Source organism: Neolamprologus multifasciatus, chromosome 23, assembly GCF_963576455.1.
Source record: "Neolamprologus multifasciatus chromosome 23, fNeoMul1.2, whole genome shotgun sequence".
In the NCBI taxonomy this organism is placed as follows: domain Eukaryota; kingdom Metazoa; phylum Chordata; class Actinopteri; order Cichliformes; family Cichlidae; genus Neolamprologus; species Neolamprologus multifasciatus.
This window is the reverse complement of record NC_140460.1, coordinates 22,410,983-22,430,283: the sequence shown is the minus strand read 5'-3', so window position 1 is coordinate 22,430,283 and position 19,301 is coordinate 22,410,983. Positions and strand designations below refer to the sequence as shown.

Below are 19,301 nucleotides of genomic sequence, written 5' to 3'. Positions count from 1 at the left end.
CAAGGCCAACTACAGCGAGCCATTTTGCAACCCACCTCCAGCTCCTCATTTTTATGCTATCTCACATTTTATTAGTGTCATATTCTTTGTCATACTAAATAAAATCTTAAATTTGATTGTAAAACACGGATGAAAATGTAGAATTCAAGTCATGAGAAAACAAATGAATGGTTTGAGTTTTTATGTGCTTCTTATTTGGAGGACTGCATTGGTTTGCAGGCCTCAGTAATGTGATTTCTGCCATGCAGTAGCTGACACCACTCAGACAAGCTAAAACAGCAGCAAGGCCTTTTTGGGTCACCACGTCTCATGAGACGCTACATCTGTGTTATATCTGCACAGCACGATAGAGACGATCTGGCCGAGTGGAAACCTGTAAATAGAAGAAAAACAAGTAACAGACACTGTTTTGACTCACTGTCATCTAAATAGTCTTCTTCCTCGTCTTCTTTCCTCATCCTGCGTTTGGTCTCTTCATCGTAAATATAACCCAGGATGTTGGCAGGGCTCTCACTGTCCGAGTGGCAGAGTTCGCTGAGCCTCGTGCCAATCGCCTGAGCAGATTTAACACGTTTACAGTTAATGAAGCCTTTTTATAAACTGTAACCATAAACAATCTTCGACACATTTAACTCACGTCTCCCCACTGGCAGAAATGCTTGGCAGCGTTCCACTGGAGCTTCTGGTTTCTTTTATTGCCCACAATAGGCGATCGGCCCCTGGACAGCCCTCTCTTGGTGATGTTTACATGGTGGCCCTTCATCCATTCGGGCCAGTTGCCACGATTACACCGGTGGACAAATCTGGCACATTCCAGGAAAAGGGAGGCCCTGGCCACAACTGGGGCTTCCTAGAAGAACAGAAATAAATAGGTGATAGCCTTTGAAAGCTAACAGCGACATCTTTACTCTTGTTTCATTATTTTCTCCAAAGTGAAACGCACAAGGTCCAGAGCAGCGGCGAGGATGGAGGCATCTGGTATGGTTCCCGGCTCGCAGCAGTTCAGGAGAAACTGGAAGCGTTTCATACCCTGTCGGATGGCGCCCAGATTCACTACATTCTTGTTCTTCATGGCCTCCTGGCTGGCTGCGAGACGCTCCTGGAAACCGTGAGGTCCTGAAGGACACCGTGAGGACCACAAGAGAAGAGGTATAACAAAAACCCGTTTGAAGAAGAGTTCTCGTTACAGACTCGCTTGTTTGCACAATAAAGGTTAGACATAGAAATTGCATGAAGCAACATCACCATCCAGGACATTTAACAAATAGCACTGAGCTGACAGATGAAGCTGAGTGAGAGATGACACACAGCCATCGGCAGGGGTTACACCTGAATTTTCAATCGTATAAGAATAGTCACAAAAAACAAGATGAATTTAAGGGCCAAAGATATTTTCAGGCACCTTTCTCCGGCATCTTTCTAAAAGGACCTACAAATCTCATTGAAATGACAGGCGTAACCACAGCCGCACAGAGGAAAGCTGTATGTGGCCCATTGTGTTTAATCACCAACACTCCAGCACTGGAAATACCACCAGACGTCACCACAGAAGAGACGGAGAGAGCACTGACAGCGTCATGCTTGACGTAGCACAGAGACACGCTCCACAGCAGAAAGATGGTTTCATAGACATGAGTTGTTGTGAGACACCGCCCGTCCTCTTTTTTCACCTTTGGGTGAAAAGGCAGAGGAGAGGAACCAATGCTGGACAGAACAGGACGTGCACAGTTGGAGAGAAGGGAATGTAGACCTATTGGGATAAATGAAATGCTTTAAATTTCTTATTATTATAGAGTTAAAACTGTCTTTGGAAGTAAGAAGTTTGGTTTCAGCACAAATAAATGTCTGGCTTTAGGGTTTTTGTGGCAAATCACAGACAACTTTTCACAGCTTTTGCTCCGACATTGTCTGAGAAATGTTATGAGTAGACATATATCCAAATGAATGTAATTATAATATTTATTTTAAGCTAGTTGCTAGCTATATTGTATTTTATTTTACTGAGATACCATTTTTTACCCTGTGTTAGAGTATTGTGCAAAAAGTCTTGAGTCATCCCTCGTTTCTTTATGTCTTGCTAGGAAAATGGGAAATAAATGAAGTGATTTATTGGAACTTTTAAAGGAAGGACATTCAGAGCTCTTCTCTGGATGTTGGTCGGTCCGGGTTTTGGGGAGGCCAATCCATGATTCAAGACGTTTCACTGTGTGTTTTTCTATTCAGGTATTAGTGTTGCTGCATTGGCAGTGTGCTTGGAATCATTGCCATGCTTAAAAATGGTCCTGTGTCAGGTTTTTAATGAATTTTTTCTTAGTTTTTAGTTATATATTTATCTGCTGTAGATTTTTCATCCATTCGTCCAGTTTCCTCAAATTTTTTAAGGACACACTGCACACCATGCTGAGATATGTAACGTCTTCAGCTAATAGCTCTTTGGGAATCACCTTGTTGGTACAAAAATACTATTTTAAGCCTGTCAAACTTTGCTCTGGCATTTTTAAAGATTCAACTTGTTTCCGTTTGTACATGGGCCAAATTACATATTTTGGGACAGGCTGTTAGTAACAAAGTGACTAAAGATACAATTTAAAATTGGTTCTTTGCTAAATTGTCTATTATATGTAGACACAACACTGGTTTATCCCTTGAGCTAGGTTTCTTTTTTATACTTGAATGATTCATTGGTCAGTGTTAAGTGTCTTAACAAACAAAAACATTCCTGTGAAAATGATCAGGTACAAGGACTGGAGTGAAAATGAGTGAAAAGCAGCCAATGTCCAAAGAAACAATTTGAAAGACCTTCAGATACCCTGGAGACCTATTGCTTTAATAGTCTGGCTACTTGGAAGAAAAATATAAAAGAAATAAAGGATGACTCAAGACGTTTGCATAAAGCTACATATTAGTTGTGTTTAAGGTAATTTGCCATGCTGTAAAGGAACAAAGAAATCTATTAGCAGTAGGATAGTCTGATGTGTTTTGTTTATAGCAATTACAAAAATGACTTTCAAAGGGCTGTTCAAGCAATCAAAAAGTGTTAATTCACTAGCATGAAAAAGTAGAGGCAGCAAAGGCATCCTGAACTGTAGTCAGTAGTATAGGGGAAAATGAGGCCAGTGATTCATATCATGTAACTCTAGAGAACTTTTGGCTGATCTTTTTGGTATATGCCTTTGACTCATCGACAGTACAAAAGAGATACGCAAGTACCTTCAGGGTGTGAAAAGCAGAGCCGGTGTGAAAACTCTATAAGCCTGCATTCTTTTAATGAACACTAGGGGGCGATGCCTACAGCTACAGAAAGATTGAGTGTCCTATAGAAGCAGCTGTCTGCCTCTGACCTCGGTAAACGTCGCCAAGTTTATCAGTGATACAAAATAAAACATCGAGTCCATTTCCCCTTCCCCTGTTGTTTTATATTAGCTTTATTTTTGGGGAGTTTTTTTTGGCAGGCCTTCCAGAAAATGATCACTTTGAATTCACCCATCTGGATTAAAAGAGCGTAGCAGGCAGCTATCTGGCGAGGCTGACATGGAGAATGGTGGACGGCAGCACTGTCAAAAGACCACGACTTGCGAGGCCAAACAAAACACGACACCACCAGCGGCAAACAGAGGCGAGGACAGAAGAAGAGAGGAACAGACAAAGAACGATGGGGGCATGGGGTGGGCGAGGGGGGCACCCCAGGGTGGGGGAGGTCTACCATCTTTCTCTTCTGTGTGGTGAAGCTTGGATGGATTCCTCCTGCCAGACCTCCATTTACCGAGCCGCTTGAAGAAATTCTCCTCCTCGTCCCTGCCGTACTCCGGCCCTACAGCGCCAACTTCAGACAGCTTCACTGCACTAGTGAACTTCACCTAAACACACATAAACACATCCGCGCATATCAGCTGGCAACGTAGACCAAATCAAACCTCTGTTTGCTCAAAAGGACGGCTGATTTGAAAAGCTGCGACACACTATGGTGGCTTTCAGTGGCAGCGAGCTGACCTTTGAACTCTGACGTATGAAGGAGAGTCGATCCACCGAGCTGATATCCAGCAAGTCCTCGACGCCGTCAGTCAGTCCAGAGAGAGAGGAGCGCTTCAACCAGTTCCCTGAAAACACACAAATAAAAAAACACTGACATGAACATCCAGTATGTATGGTAATAGAGAGGTAAATCTATAAATCGGGTAAGTACACTGGGATTATGTATGCATGCACACCAATGGGTAGAACAGGGAATGATGCAAGGGCATTCACTCAATGTTACTGCACAGACACAAACATTCAGGGTGTATAAAGATTCACAGAGTCATTCAAAGAAGTTACAGAAGAAGAACACTGAAACTAAACTGACCTTCCTGCTTGATTTTAGCTGTGTTTGCAAATGCACTTTTAAGATATGTTCAAAGAAGGAGGTGCCATGTGAATATGGTATATAGACAATTTTCATAATAAATAGAAGGGAAGTATAATTACTACGCTACCCTTAACTAAATGAAAACCTACAAACACTTATAAATAGTCAATACTGCACTAGGGAGGACATTTGCAAATAAAAGCTTAAAACTAAACCAATTTTCTCTGCTAAGCTAAAGTTAGGGTCTGGTTGTGTTTTATATTTTTATTTAATCAGCCAATCACACTTCAGCAATTTAGTGGATTTAGACACTTGGACACAGTTGTGACAAAGTTCAAACTGAGCCCCAGAATGAGGGAGAAAGGTGATTTATGTAACTTCAAATGTGGCATGGTTGTTGGTGTCAGATGGGCTCTTCTAAGGTTTTCAGAAACAACCAATCTGCTGGGATTTACAGAGAATGGTCTGGAAAAAAAATAGAGTGAGCAGCAGCGCACTGGGTGAAATCGTCTTATTGATTCAGAGGTCAGAGGTGAATGTGACCAGACTGCTTCTAGCTGATAGGAAGGCAACAGCAACTTAACTAAAAAAAACTTGTTACAACTACTGTATGCAGATGAGCATCTCAACAGTAGCAGAAGACCACACCTGGTGCCACTCCTGCCAGCTGAGAACAGGAAACTGAAGCTACCATTTACACTAGCTCAACAAAATTGGACAATGGAAAATTGGAAAAATGTTGCTTGGTCTGGTGAGTCACAATTTCTGCTGCAACATTTTGACAGCTGGGTCAGAATTTGGTGTAAACAGCATGAAATAATGCCTCGTATGAATGGTTCAGACTGATGACAGTGGTGTAAGCATGTGGAGGAAATTGTATTAGCACACCTTGGGCTCCTTTGTACCAACTGAGCAACATTTAAACACCAAAGTGTTAGGATTAGTGTTGAACACAGTGTACCCATCTTCTGATGGCATCTTCTAGCAGGATAACACACCATGTCCGAAAGCTCAAATTATCTCAAACATCTCAAACTACAATGATGCGTTGATTTAACCTTTTTTTCATGCTCACATATTCTTATATAAGAATGAATATATTACAGACCTCAGACAGTATGAAAAAAATTGTTATGCTCTGTTCTATCTCTGGTAGGTGTAGCTTGAGTTGTGTTGGTATATTGTTTTGGTTAATTTAAGCTAGAAAGGGCCTGCTTGATCTTAAGTAGGGGAGACCAGTGAACATCGAATTTCTACCTGTGTAAATAAGTTTAATTGCACATTTAATATATACATATGTTTATATATTTATATCTTAAGATAAGAAAAAGAAGTGCAATTTCAACGGTATGTCTCCGTTTTTCTACGTGATAAACAAATACTGTTGTAGTAAATCAAAGAAAATTGTCAGCATGACTTTGTGGGTTTAAATTGTAAGAAATAAAGTGTGAAATTACAGCTCATTGTTCAGACTGTGCTGTAATAATCAAACAGAATTTTTCCAATTGTGTTTCATTGTTAAACATATAAAAATAAAAAAAGAGAGATTTCTAAAGAAAATAGTAAAAAAAAACAGGAACTTTCCATCATTTAATTTTTTAATCTACAAGTTAGTTACTTTGGTATAGCATGAATGAGGTCATTATCAGTAGAAATAAAGCTGTAAAACTTATGACAATACAGTTAAAAGTCCAAAATCTACCCCATCCCTCACGTTTTCCGAAGCCATCCAATGAGGCTGGATTAAAGTGTTTGCTGAGCTGATTCTGGCCCCTGGGCCTTTTGTTTGACACCCCCGTTTTATGTTGCGAAAATACAAACTTAGTCTATCATCACCATACACATGATCCCTAGGTTTTAACTTTTTTCATTTAAGGGTGAAGCTTATTTGCTTCCCTAGAGCAACGCGTGCTAAATAAGCATGTACTCTCTTCATTTAAATCAGTTTTTTTTCACAGGTCTGCAAACATGCTAGGGAGTTGGGATGATCAACACAACACAGACATGGTACGGATACAGTATGAAGATGGTTCCACATCGACATACGTAGGACAGAGAGAGTGAGCGGTAGGCGAACAGTCCTGCGGCATGCTATGGCACAAAAAGGAACACAAAACAGACCAAAGAGATGAAGTGACTTGGCCTCGGGGCAGGCAGTGCCACAATGTTGAACACATAAAACACATTATGTTAGAGGGGATTTCAAAGTAAGAGCAAATGCAATGAGATATGGTTGCTGAAATGTATACCGCTGCTCAATAAAAGGATGATTTGTAAGTCTTCATAAGCACACATAGCCTTAGGCTGCCTAATCTTTTGCAGAAATCCTATTTTCGAGCTAGTGCATATTTTCTAGTGCATTCTTGTCACTTACTAGGAGGCAAAAGCTCACTGTAGTTTTAAGACTTTTATTTTGAACCTACCCAGGGACTTCCTTGGGTAAGAAGAGGCTGCTCTTACCGATAGGCAGCTTCAACTTCTTGCGAAGCGAAATGCGACGGGATCTGGATCGCGAGCGACGGTCGGTGGTGGTGCCAGAGTGTGCGGTGGTGCACTCTGAGGTGTCTTGTTCCGACTGGCTGCTGGTGTCACTGGCGGCACTCTGCGACTTGAACATCTTCCTCCAAAAATCCTTCCTGCCCAGCAGAGCACCCGGGATCTGTTCTTCACTAGAAGCAGAGAGAGGAGGAGAGGAAAGGTAAGCACAAGGATAAAACATTTCCCACAAAACACTTTTTACTTCTTTTTTATTTTACAGGATGTTTTGGTATAAACTGAATGTTTATCAGAGGGTTAAGAGGGAGCAACAGGAAGAGCTTTTTCTACTTTGAGCAGAGAAATGGCAGCTGAGCTCGACGGAGATGGTGCGTTATGGAGAGGTGAGGCGGACACTCACTGTTCGGGTGTCTGGGGGGGTCTACTGGAGATGTAGCTGCGACACTCGTCTGCAGTACTGGACACCTGACCCTTCTCCCCGGACACACCCGCTTCTGACCTGCGCGCACACACACACCCCAACACACAGACATAGCGCTCAGGCCACCTGATTCAATGCTCCATTCTGACCTGTAATTTAGGCATCGCACTACTTTAATCTCCACTGAACTGATGTCTTTTACATATTTTATTTCATATGAACTGTTAAAAAATTAAAGGAACACGTTTTATTCAGAGTACAGCATCCAGTCGGTCAAACTTGTAGGATCTGGTCAATTTAGTAGCATGGTGTCACTACTCATTTAGTGTCAAACTAAATGACCAGACCTGGAACCTATACATGTTGCACAGGTAGTCCAACTCCGTCAGGGGACCACATCAATATGTGCCATTGGCTAAAGGTTTGCTGTGTATCCAGCAGAGTTTAAGAGCATGGAGGAGATTCCAGCAGACAGGCAGTTACTCTAGGAGAGCTGGACAGGGCCATAGAAGGCCCTTAACTCAATAACTGCTCCTGCCATAGCCGTGCAAAATGACCACCAGCAGGCCACTGATGTGAATGTTTCTGACCAAACAATCAGAAAAGACTTCATGAGGGTGGCCTGAAGGCCTAACATCCTCTTCTGGGCCCTATACTCACTGCCTGGCACAGTGGAGCCCGATTGGCATTTGCCATAGAATACCAGAATTGGCAGGTCAACCACTGTTGCCCTGTGATTTTCACAGATGAGATGATTGAACTCATGTGACAGATGTGAAAGGGTTGTTATGCTGCCTGTAACATCGTTCAGCATAACCAGTTTGTTTGTGGGTCAGTGATGGTCTGGGGAGGCATACCCATACACAGATCTCTCTAGGCCAGGGGTGTCAAACTCCAGGCCTGGAGGGCCGGTGTCCTGCAGCTTTTAGATATCACCCTTGGTCAACTAGTCAAATAATTAGTTCATTACCAGGCCTCTGGAGAACTTCAAGACATGTTGAGGAGGTAATTTAGCCATTTAAACCAGCTGTGTTGGATCAAGGACACATCTAAAATCTGCAGGACACCGGACCTCGAGGCCTGGAGTTCGACACCCCTGCTCTAGGCAGTGACACCCTGACTGCCATTAGGTGTCAGGATGAAGTAATCCTACAGTGGTGCAGTAGGTTCTGGGTCCCTCCTAGTGCTCAACAATACCCGGCCTCATGTGGGAAGAGTATAAAGGCAGTTCCTGGAGAATGAAAGAATTGATACCATTTGTGTTTAGGCTATAAAATTTCGGTAAAACAGATTAGCTTGCCGTATAATTTCTAGGTTTAATTTTCATTTACATCAAATGATGTAGCCTCCTTAAGTTTCTAACACATTACCCAACCAGTCCACATCAATATAAACATCCAGAATAATTTTTCCCTATTTAGATCTGATGAGTTTTGAAGGTGTTCCTTTAATTTTTTAGCAGTGTATTTTACTTAAACTTCTTTCAACCAGTGCCTTCTAACCTTACCTTATATATAAAAGACAGACAAGCCTCAAAAATGCATTCTTTCTAATGGCCAGCAGGGGATCAAAAAGAAGTCAGATTGGACACAAGTCTATGAGAAAATAACCCTCCTTCTCTCTTGACCCAAGAGCTCAGTAACTACCTTTCTGATGAGTTTATGATGAGGTCTCATTCACTAGCTTGAAGTTTATTGTGTACAGTGGTCCCTCGCTATAACATGGTTCACCTTTCGTGGCCTCGCTGTTTTGTGGATTTTTTTTTAACAGCGCATTGTGTTCTGCGTCCTGATTGGCTATAGACCATTGTCAATCAATCTCGTGCAGTGTCTCCTGTACAGTACAGAATGCGTTCAGCTTATCAAATTTACACAAATCTTCGATTGTTAGCAGTGTGACTCTGAAGTGCTGTACTGTATGTTTGTACATTTTCTCCCCAACAAACACAACAATGTCGACGAAATGTTTTTTTTCTACGAAGGCTTGAACTTTGAGAGTGTTTAAACAAGAGAGAAAAGTGTGAAAATGTTCGTGCCTGTCTGAGAAAAGTGTATAAAGTATGTAGTGAGGGGTTTTACAGCCTTGAAACATCTATAATACCGGAAATTGTAAAAAATAAAGTTGGCTATTTTGCAGATTTCACCTATTGCAGGTTATTTTTAGAATGTAACTCCCGCAATAAACGAGGGACCACTGTATCATTATGATGGTCATTTAATAAACGGGGTCACAATTAGAGTGAAATAGATGATACAAGAAGACACCATATGTGTCTGGGTTTGTAAACGAGATCCAGCCCTTGGTTTTGAGGTCCAGTTTAAAAAACAAACAAAAAACAAAGACGACAACAGTGAAGCTTCAAAACAAAAATCAGCACGATTTTGGTGGCTGTGTCCATCTTTTATATATAGTCCAAGTAGAAACTGAGTGGCACAGATACAAAGAGTCAGCTGTCTCTGTCTATGCTTTCTATATGGGTACCGCTTCACAGCCAGCAGTCATGTGATTTTGTAGCCTCAAATGTGGAAATAAAATAAGTCAGAGGTAGTTTATTCTCTTCAGTGCCATGGCATGCAGTGGCGGCTGTCAGATAAAGCAGCAAACACAGCTGAGCTGCCTCCTGGCAGGGCTACCCAGAGCGCTAACAGCCACATTATTTTGGAAATAAGAACATCAAATCAGTCACTCAAGCAAAAAAAAAAAATAGATGCAGGCAGGACACAAAAAAAAGTCAAGCAGTGATGAGAAGCAGAGCTCTGTTACCTTTACAAGGTGATGGGCTTTAAATTTGACAGTAATGACTGCAGCAAGACATTTATTTTTCACTGTGAAGTCACATTAAGACCATTTCTAGCCATTGAGTGTACCTCCTGGGACCGGGCTGTTTGGTCTCCTCCTTCTCATCAGGTTTCTTGGTGGTGGTGACCTTCTCCGCGCTGTCCAGGAGCGCGCTCAGTGCCACCCTGCGGAACACGTTTCCGTGGGCCTCTTTAATGAACTGGACCAGCTGGCGGATGTCACAGTACAGACCCTGGGAAAGGACAGAGAGTGACAAACAAAGTGAGAGCAAAAGAATGTGTGAAAGAGAAAAGAGAGAATCAGCAGCCAGTATGAACAGTATGTAATTTTGCGCAAATGTGCGGGAGCAGGCTTGTGTTTTTGTCAAGCCACCAGCTCCAGCTTGTGAGTGGGTGGCCTCTGATTTCGTGCCATAACAAAGCCTGCCTCGAAAAGTGTGTCATCCTCCGCCAACGTAGACCACTCACGCCAGTCTAAAGGCTCTGCAAGCACCGCAGAGAGGCCGAGGTACTTCAATGCTTTCAGACGGATCCAAATACACTTATCAAGGGGGCATTGGATATTTGATAACAATTCCGAGTACTGTGGTAATTTTTAGACCTTAATATGGATATAAAAGTGTGAAAAAAATATTGTTTTCAGTTGAATTCAGCACAAATGTAAGCAACTTAAGTATATTCCTTAAGACTTTTACTGTGGACCTGATTTTTAGTTAAACACAATCTAAGATGTCATAAATGTCACTTTATCTGCAATTTAACTTTTAAGACAACTGTATATTGTTTAATTAGACATTAGGTTTAAAAAGAATTGCACTCCATATGCAGTTTTGCTAAAGAGCATCTGGAAATTACATGAATTATATGGGAAAAGTAGTTTATAGCTATAATTTGCACGCTAACATTACTTTAATTCTAAACATTTCAGCTCTAGCCGACAGATTAGTGTGCTGTGATCATGTTAGTCACTTCCTGCTTTATTATGTTCATCAGTTAGGAGACAAAAAGAGACAGAAGCTTTCTCTATGCCACCCTTTCTGACTGCCGGCCCTAATCAACCCCAATTAGTTTCAGCTGTGATTTGTGGTCCAGTCATTTCCCTCTACATATATAGTCTCTTGCTCTTTCAGTTTGTCAGATTGTGTTTATCATCTTTTTTTGTATATAGATTTTTGCTTTTTTGAACCATCATACTTGTGCTGATTCTTTTCCGTATGCGACTCAGTTTGAAGTGCCTGTGTAGCTGATGGATGCTAAACAAATCAGCTCATCTTGACTTGACCTTGGCCTGAAAGAAGATATATAGCTATTATGAAACACTCTTAAGGGGAACAGCAGATATCGTGTCAGACATAAAAAGGGGAAAAAAACTGTCACACAGAAACTCTGTGTTTTTAAACTCTGCTGATGCATAAAACCTCTGTACAAAAGACAGAAAATGGTGCGGAAAAACTAAACTGCATGTTTATTATAGTCTGGTGGGAGCTCCCTTCAAAACTTTCTAAAAATGAAAAGTAAAACATGTGCAAACATACATGGAAATACAAAACATAAGGCAAAAACTGAGTTTTTACAATTCTAACAAGCTTGAAAGTCAATATTTGGTGTGACCATCTTTATTCTAAGTACAGTCTGAACTCTCTTGTCATTTCTTTAATTAGTCTTCAGGAATAGTTCTCCAGGCTTCTTGAAGGACTTTCAAAGCTCTTCTTTGGATATTTCTGCCTTTTGTTCTGTTCTCTGTCAAGGTAATCTGATCAAAATCTGGTGGTACTTTCCATGTTCATAATTCATCAATTTTGACAAGTTCTCCAACACCACTGACTGAAATGCAGCTCAAACCTTAACAGAATCTCCATTTCTCATGAGGCTTCAGTGAACAGTAGATGATTAGCTGAAGGTCCAGGTGCATCTCTCCGGCCCTGTGTCAGGTGACCTTCAGATCCTGTTTAACTGCTGTAGATAGTTTTGTAGGCCTGATATTTCTTCTTTTGTCCTCCGTTTGTCCAGTTTCGTCAAATTTTGTAAGGAAACACTGCACACCACCCTGAGAAGATTTCAGCTGGTAGCTCTTTGTAAATCACTTTGTTGGTACACAAATACTGTTACAGGCATACAGTAGTATTTTATGCCTGTTGAACTGTGATCTCTTTTGCATTTTTCATAGGTTCAACAAAAGCAATGGGAAAAAATTATGCATTTTTGTGAGAGGGTGCTAGTAAAAAAGTGCCTAAAGATATAATTTAATATTGGTTCTTTGCTAAGTTTTCTGTCAAGAACTGGACTGAAAATGAGTGAAAAAGACAACACGTTCTCATCCCAAAATGTAACATACGTCGCCATGTGACAAATCTTTATTATGTTATGCGTTCGGAAACATGAGAACCATTTGGAATGAATCTACACATGTACATTTATTTTACTTTCTCATCATTAATTGCTTTGGAAAAAACGATCTAATATGATTAAGACTGTGGTTAAAGTTAGGGATAAGGTTATGTTTATGGTTAGGATTAAGGTTAGGGTTAGAGCTGGAATACACAGCTGGAACATGTATTACTGCTGGGAGCGTCTATTGGATTTCATCCACAATCCGGCGAATCGTCGGTATGTTATGTGTTGGGAAGGAGAATGGTCTGGAAAAAGAAGCTGATGTCTAAAGAAAAAGTTGGAAAGACCTTTGGAAATCCTGGAGAACTATCCCTCAAGAGCAACTCTGGCTTCTTGGAAGTAAAATATAAAGAAATGAGGGGTGGCTCTTGATTTTTGCACAGACCTACATCTACAATACATGTTCTAGCAGACCAGAGAGAGGCTTAGATAGCATGTCTGATACGACGAATGAGATCAAGCATCTTTATCTATAATAAAGCATTAATTTAACTAATGAATCTAATGCAGAGCACGGAAACAGCTGGAAGGCAACCAGGCAGACGATTTCACGCCCCACTCACCAGGTTCTCGGGGCTGTGCAGCTCATGTGTGGTTGAGGCGCAGCGGGTGATGAGGGACTTGAACATGCAGCCCACCACCACGGCCTCCATATTCTGGGCTACAGATTTGTTGTCTCCTGTGGTGAAGTTGTTTCCAAAGCCCGCCTTGTCTGGAAGCAGCAGGGAGGCAGGAGAGACCATGGATGACACAGCAGGTGGTTTAGTCATTGCTGACAGCACTGAGCATACAACAGTGAGCCCGTACAACAAGGAAGGAAGGAGAGGGGGCAAAGGAAAAGGGGGTTAATAAAGCATATGAGGGAGAAGCCAAACTGAAAAGGATTCTGAGTAGGGAGTAAGGAATACATGCAAGTGACTAAGGCCTGCTTTAAAAACATACAGTAGAGGGTTTAGTCTCTTGGTCCAGTTAGATTAATATATCAGCCAGATTAAACCAGAACTTTTAGAGTTGCAGGCGAGTTTGTCACTTTTCGGACAGAGTGAGGGGTGCAGCAATGAAAGCGGTGCCTAGGGAAGGGTCTGATCAGGTCAGTGTAGTCATCTTATTGCTTATATTATCAACTGTTATTGATTATTGATCATGTGTATCTACCGATGTTTCTTTTTTTCGCCCTCCTGGACCTCTCACCTGCACTGCCGTACTCTGCAAGAGAAAAGAGGCGGGGCACAAAGTTGATTGACATCAGGCCAGCACAGACATGTAAGGCGGTGTCAGAAAGGAAGTGGCACCCCACCTCCACGAGGAGGTGAACCCCCAAGATGCAAACACACACACTTAAAAAATAACACACACCCCCACACACACTGAAAACTAAACAAGGTGCCCTGTTCACTTTCAAAATTAAAAAAACACTCATCGGTTCAGTAACTTGCCAATTGTCTCTTGTAGAAAAATCTTCAAATTCCAGTGCAAAACTGAATTGGCATGTAGGATGTGTCCTAATGCTCAGCGATAAAAGCCACTGATTGAGCAGGAATGTAATGGGCAAAGCTCTGGATTGGCAAGTGTACAGAATGGATGAGCGAGTAAGGAAGGTAGGATTCAGCTCATTGAAGTGGATGAAGAAAAAGGAGGAGGATGGAAGCAGGAGGAGGAGGAGGACAACGAAGGAAAGCGACACGGACGAGCGGAGACAAGTGGAAGGAGGAAGGGGGAAAACACATATATAAACAGAGATAGCGCTGAAATGCAAAGTCGAAGTGCGGGGTGAGACAGTGGTAGGACAATTCAGCTTTGTCGACCACACTAGAGCTTTAAGTATTTACCTCTTTATGTGATATTATTTCATTTATATTGGCCTGTACTGTAGCGTCCACACTAGACCTTTTAATGGGACAGATCTGAGTAAAATAAACCTGGCAGACTTTGCTAGAGCATAAATATCTGCGCCGTTATGTTGAAACATTTACCTAACAGTTAGCTTGGAAATCGATTAATCGTTTAAGCCTTTGATTTAAAAAATAAATAAACAAATTCGCTTGTGCATATATTTGTAAGATGAATATCTTGAGTCTGTAATTTTGCTGCAGGAATGACACATTTCCATATTAGCCTGTTGACAAGAGGCCAATGGGATTCTTCCATTAACTTTTTGAATTACTTTAGAAAAAAAGCTCTGTGGGAAATATAGGTTTATGATACTTAATGATTTCATTCAAAAGGATAAAGCTCCATTAAATTTTAATGGTTTTTGATTTTGGTTTCACTAGTTTACAACTACAGTCATCTCAAAGCACATTTAGGGTAAAAATCGTATTATATTAGAGAAAACACAAATAATCAAACAGCCCTCTGTTTGCAGGACTTGGCAACAGCGGGAAGAACAAAATCCCTTTTAACAGGAAAAGCCCTTCAACAGAATCAGGCTTAGGAAGGGGCTGAATGACTAATAAGGGAGTGAGGATTAATGCTAATGTTGCATGACTTTACAAAATCTCCCCTATATTCTTGTTTCTTTAGCTTGTTGGCAAATACCTAGCCTATGACACACTTATTTATAGTCCTGTGGAAAACTAACTACACCCTTACTGCTTCCATAGGAATTAACAGGGTAACAGCCAGGTACTGCTAATCAGATGCACTTGAATAATTGATCATCAGCATCTCTATAAGAGGAGAAGTTGTCTCAGTTTGCTGCTCTGGAGCATCCAGGTGTGTTTTAACACAATGCCTCAATCTTCCCACAAAAGGTTGTCCAAGCAAAAACTGAAGAGCTACAACTCAGATTCTACAGGCCTCAGTTAGCATGTTAAATGTCAAAGTTTATGACAGTACAATTATAAAAAGACTGAACAAGTATGGCTTGTTTGGAAGGGCTGCCTTCTTCTCCCTAAAAAGAACATGGCAGCACAGTTTAGGTTTGCAGAGTTGCACTGGAAAAAACCACAACACTTTTGATGTCCTTGGGACAGACGAGACCAAAGTGGAGATGTTTAACCATAACGCACAAAACCAAACACAGCATATCAGCACAAACACCTTATATTGTAGCAGATTAATGGAGGGGTGATGTTTGGGCTTGTTTTACAGCCACGGGACCTGGACACCTTGTACTTATTGAATTGTCCATGAACTCCTCTGTATACCAAAGTATTCTAGAGTAAAATGTGGGGCCATCTGTCTGAAAGTCTGGATTAAACTAGGTCATGCAAGGGACAATGATCCCAAGCACAGCAGCAACTCTACAACATGACATGTGGTGGGACCTGAACAGAGCTGTACACAAATAAATGCCTGCAAACCTCAATTAACTGAGGCTACGTTGAAAAGAAGAGTCGACCAAAATTCCTCCATAGTTATATGAAAGACTGGTGGGGTCATCCTTAAAACGATTACTTTACATTATTGCGTGTTTATTCTACAATTTATTCTAACAAGCTACTGAATGTTGGGGTGTTTTTAGTTTTCCAAATATAATGACATACTGTAATTTGTCTTGTGTTCATCTCAGGTTGTATTTACCTAATTAGAGTAACTGCTAAAGACCAGACCATTACTACTTACGTAAAGCTTCTATGTTAACCATAAACAGGTATCTTTCAGGCAGATGACGAAACCATAAGTGTAAAATGCTAACTCATTGTGTGGTGGTAAGACTCATTCCTGCAGCGCTCTATTTTGATTACTTTAAAGCTTAAACACTTATCTTCAGTTAAAAATCTTAATTTATCCAACACTTTGGTTTAATTTGGTAGTAATCACCACCCAGGATGCTAACATGCTCACACATAAGCTGCTAGCATGCTGATGTTTAGAAGGGTAATGTTAGCATGTTCAGTATCTTAGTTTCTCCTGCTAGCATGCAAGAAATATTGTTAATTAGCACTGAGGTGATGGAAATGTTGATTAGTTGCTAGCAAATTAGCATGCGGACAATGAACTCAGTGGTGAACATGCTAACAAACTTCCTAAACAGTACTGTTTAGGAAGTGCAAATGATATATTTTTCTGTTATTGTGAGCATGTTATCATTCAGACTTGTATTTAATTCAAAGCATTGATGTAGCTGTAAACTTGTCAACATTTGTATTTCCCTACATTTTGTGGACTTAACGATTAATCGATTAATTGAAAAAATAATGCTCAAATTAATTAACAATATTTTCATCCCTACCACACGATTTTTCAGCAACAATCCAATATACGCAATCAAAGCCAGTGTTGTTCACTCTGTTTCTGCATTTATTACCAGCATTTATGATATTTTTCTTTGTGACTGTCTCGTATCTGCATCCCTCTCTCGCACACACACAAACACACGCCACAGCACACGCAGCACTTACTGTCAGTGATGGGCTCCATGCAGAAGCCCAGCAGTGCATGCAGGAAGTCGACTATGTTATTGAGGGAGTCTCTGTTGACGTACTCGCGCATAGTCAGGCGAAACTGAAGCTTGTCCAGCTTATACAGGTTGGTGAGGCAGTTCTGGGCCTGAAAGAAAGATTTTTAAAAATTAACTTCAAGAGCAAAGTTTCTGGCTGCTGGACTTTTTTTTTTTTTTTTTTAATAAGTCAGCTGGCAATAAAGTGGCTTTCCTTTAAATTTAATTTACCATTGAAATTCTTATTTTCCATCTTCAATAGTTGATGCAGTTCTGAGAAAATGTATCTCCCCCCTTCTGAGTAAGTGCAAAATGCAATTTTTAAATTATGATTTAGTTCATTTAAAGGAAAGTTCTTTAAACCTGCCTGGCCCTGTGTGAAAAAGTAACTGAACAGCTTGTTTAAGGTCATGCCAAAGCATCTCATTCAAATTAAAGTCCAGACTTTCACTATGTCTCTCCAACGCTTTGATTTTGTTTTTGTTTTTTTGGTTGTTTCTATCCATTCAGAGGTGGTGTGTTTTGGATCATTGTTAGTTTGATCCCAGATATGCGGGACTCAAACCTTCCACAAAGTTCAGTTTTTGTGTAAATGTAAATGTGACAAATATGCAAACAAACAAACAAAAAACAAACAAAAATACTTTTAAACAGCACTTTTTGTCTCCACTGTATGAGTGGAGGTGGGTTCCAAAGTGGCTTGCAGATCCTAAACCAAGTTAAAATACCACCCTCTCTGAATTGATTTTTAGATCACTATCAGCTGAGTCATCTGTAGATGTGCACTGGCAGTGAGATTAGTTGAAGAGCCAGTATTTGCAGCTAGGGTTTCGTGGCCTGCCTGAACTAATGCTGTGTTTGTTTTTAATGAAAAAACTGATTGATTAGAATTAAAAAGAAATTGCGGCTGTCTCTCACTGAAGTTAGAAACTCAGCCCAGTGCTCCAGTCAATGAGTTTCATTTTCATTAAACTTTTATTACACCGAAGGAGCAATTCAGTAAATAATTAATAGGTAATGAATCGATGTCACCATCTGAAACTGGGTTTATTTGCACACATTCAAAGAATTAGAGAATAGAGAGTAACCTGCATCCTCAGGCGATCTCCTGATAGTCCTCGATGGCCCTCACCACAGCCGTAAGCACAGCCCAGAGACTTAACTATCTTTATGAGCATTGTCAAAGCCAGGCGGTGGGGGCTGAGGCCACCAGTTTCTTCCTGTTCCCAGTGAAGAGAAGCAAGAAAACACACAAGTTGAGACATTCAGGCATCCTACACCTTTACAATCTCATTCTAAACAAACTTGTTCAAACACACCTTTTTATCATCATCCTTATTATTTTTCACATCGTCCTTGCTCCCCTGCCCGCTCCCTCCACCACTTCCCCCTCCCCCTCCTCCTCCACCACCCCCTCCTCCACCTCCTCCAGCCCCCGCAATCGGCCCGCCTCCCTGGGCGACTCCTCCGAGGCCCTGAGCTGCCGCATCTTTGGCACGAGCCTCTTGGTTCTCCTTGTTATCTGGCTTGGACAACTTCTTGCCCATCCCGGGCACCACGCCCAGCTGCAGCAGGCAGTCGATGATGTTGAGAGCCACGTCGCAGATCCTGGAACTGATATCGTGGCTGAGAATGGAGTAAAGAGCCCTCAGGATAGCCTGAATTGGAAGAAGGAAGGCAAAGAAAGGGTGACAAAATCAGAGAATTATTTAGTTTGACCAAGAAGGTCCCAATAACATAAGAGAAATAATTAAGGAAACTGTAAAGTGTCTGTGATGTTATGACTTAAAAAGGAAAGCATCAGAATCGAGTCTTGCTTGGAGTCCCACTGGTGACATAATTGCTTATTAGAGCAGCCAAATAGGGCCATAACTTCTAATAGCTGTATTTGCCCCCAGGGTCCAATTAAATCACTCACTGTGAGGTCCAACATGCCATTTTTCAGCACAAAGTTATTGGTGCCCTCGATGTTCTCGCCTTCCTCCAGACAGGAGTAGTTGATACAGGAGTCGGTGAGGCTGCGCGGCAGGTTGGCGCATGCCAGAGGCTCCACTGGGATTTCAGGTACAGCCACGGGGTTGCAGAGTTTCTTCATGTGCTCGGTGAAGAAGTCGGCGTAGCCCACGTTAAAGGACGCAACTGTTGTGTTGAACGCCGCCATGGTGATGGTGGAGATCTGAGATCGAACTTTAGACAACAGAAAATCACTTTTTATTGAGTACACGGTCCTGGTTAATAGTTTTTCTAACTCACAGATCCTCGAGATCGCCCTCTTGTTCCACTTAGGTAGCTCCATAGTGCTTTAGCTCAACTGTTTCGTGGATCTGATGAATGGCTGTGGTTTTTCCAGTGATGTACAGATGGGTAGATAGAGACCTTTCTTGTATTATTAGTTCGATGTTTATCTAACTAGGTTATGTTCCAGGTACAAAGGTCTGGACTTTGACTGGGTCATTGCAGAACTTT

At 41.3% G+C, this 19,301-nt stretch overlaps 1 protein-coding gene across 22 annotated transcripts in view; it reads right to left on the bottom strand.

Moving 5' to 3' along the window:
* The window catches only part of unc80 (unc-80 homolog (C. elegans)), a 60,987-nt gene that overhangs the window by 27,064 nt on the left and 14,622 nt on the right, over window positions 1–19,301 (bottom strand). For 12 of the 22 annotated variants that reach the window (XM_085150002.1, XM_085150006.1, XM_085150004.1 and 9 more), the window contains exons 12-25: window positions 18,754–19,022; window positions 18,155–18,493; window positions 17,924–18,055; window positions 16,798–16,945; window positions 13,607–13,657; window positions 13,015–13,232; window positions 10,130–10,293; window positions 7,242–7,340; window positions 6,806–7,014; window positions 3,991–4,097; window positions 3,704–3,857; window positions 944–1,116; window positions 638–850; window positions 419–554 (exon numbers count right to left, since the gene is read on the bottom strand). In XM_085150002.1, coding sequence (XP_085006128.1) covers window positions 419–554; window positions 638–850; window positions 944–1,116; window positions 3,704–3,857; window positions 3,991–4,097; window positions 6,806–7,014; window positions 7,242–7,340; window positions 10,130–10,293; window positions 13,015–13,232; window positions 13,607–13,657; window positions 16,798–16,945; window positions 17,924–18,055; window positions 18,155–18,493; window positions 18,754–19,022 — 2,412 coding nt within the window. The remainder of the gene's footprint in view (window positions 1–418; window positions 555–637; window positions 851–943; window positions 1,117–3,703; window positions 3,858–3,990; window positions 4,098–6,805; window positions 7,015–7,241; window positions 7,341–10,129; window positions 10,294–13,014; window positions 13,233–13,606; window positions 13,658–16,797; window positions 16,946–17,923; window positions 18,056–18,154; window positions 18,494–18,753; window positions 19,023–19,301) is intronic. The other 10 variants (XM_085150012.1, XM_085150018.1, XM_085150022.1 and 7 more) reach the window with 5 other exon arrangements.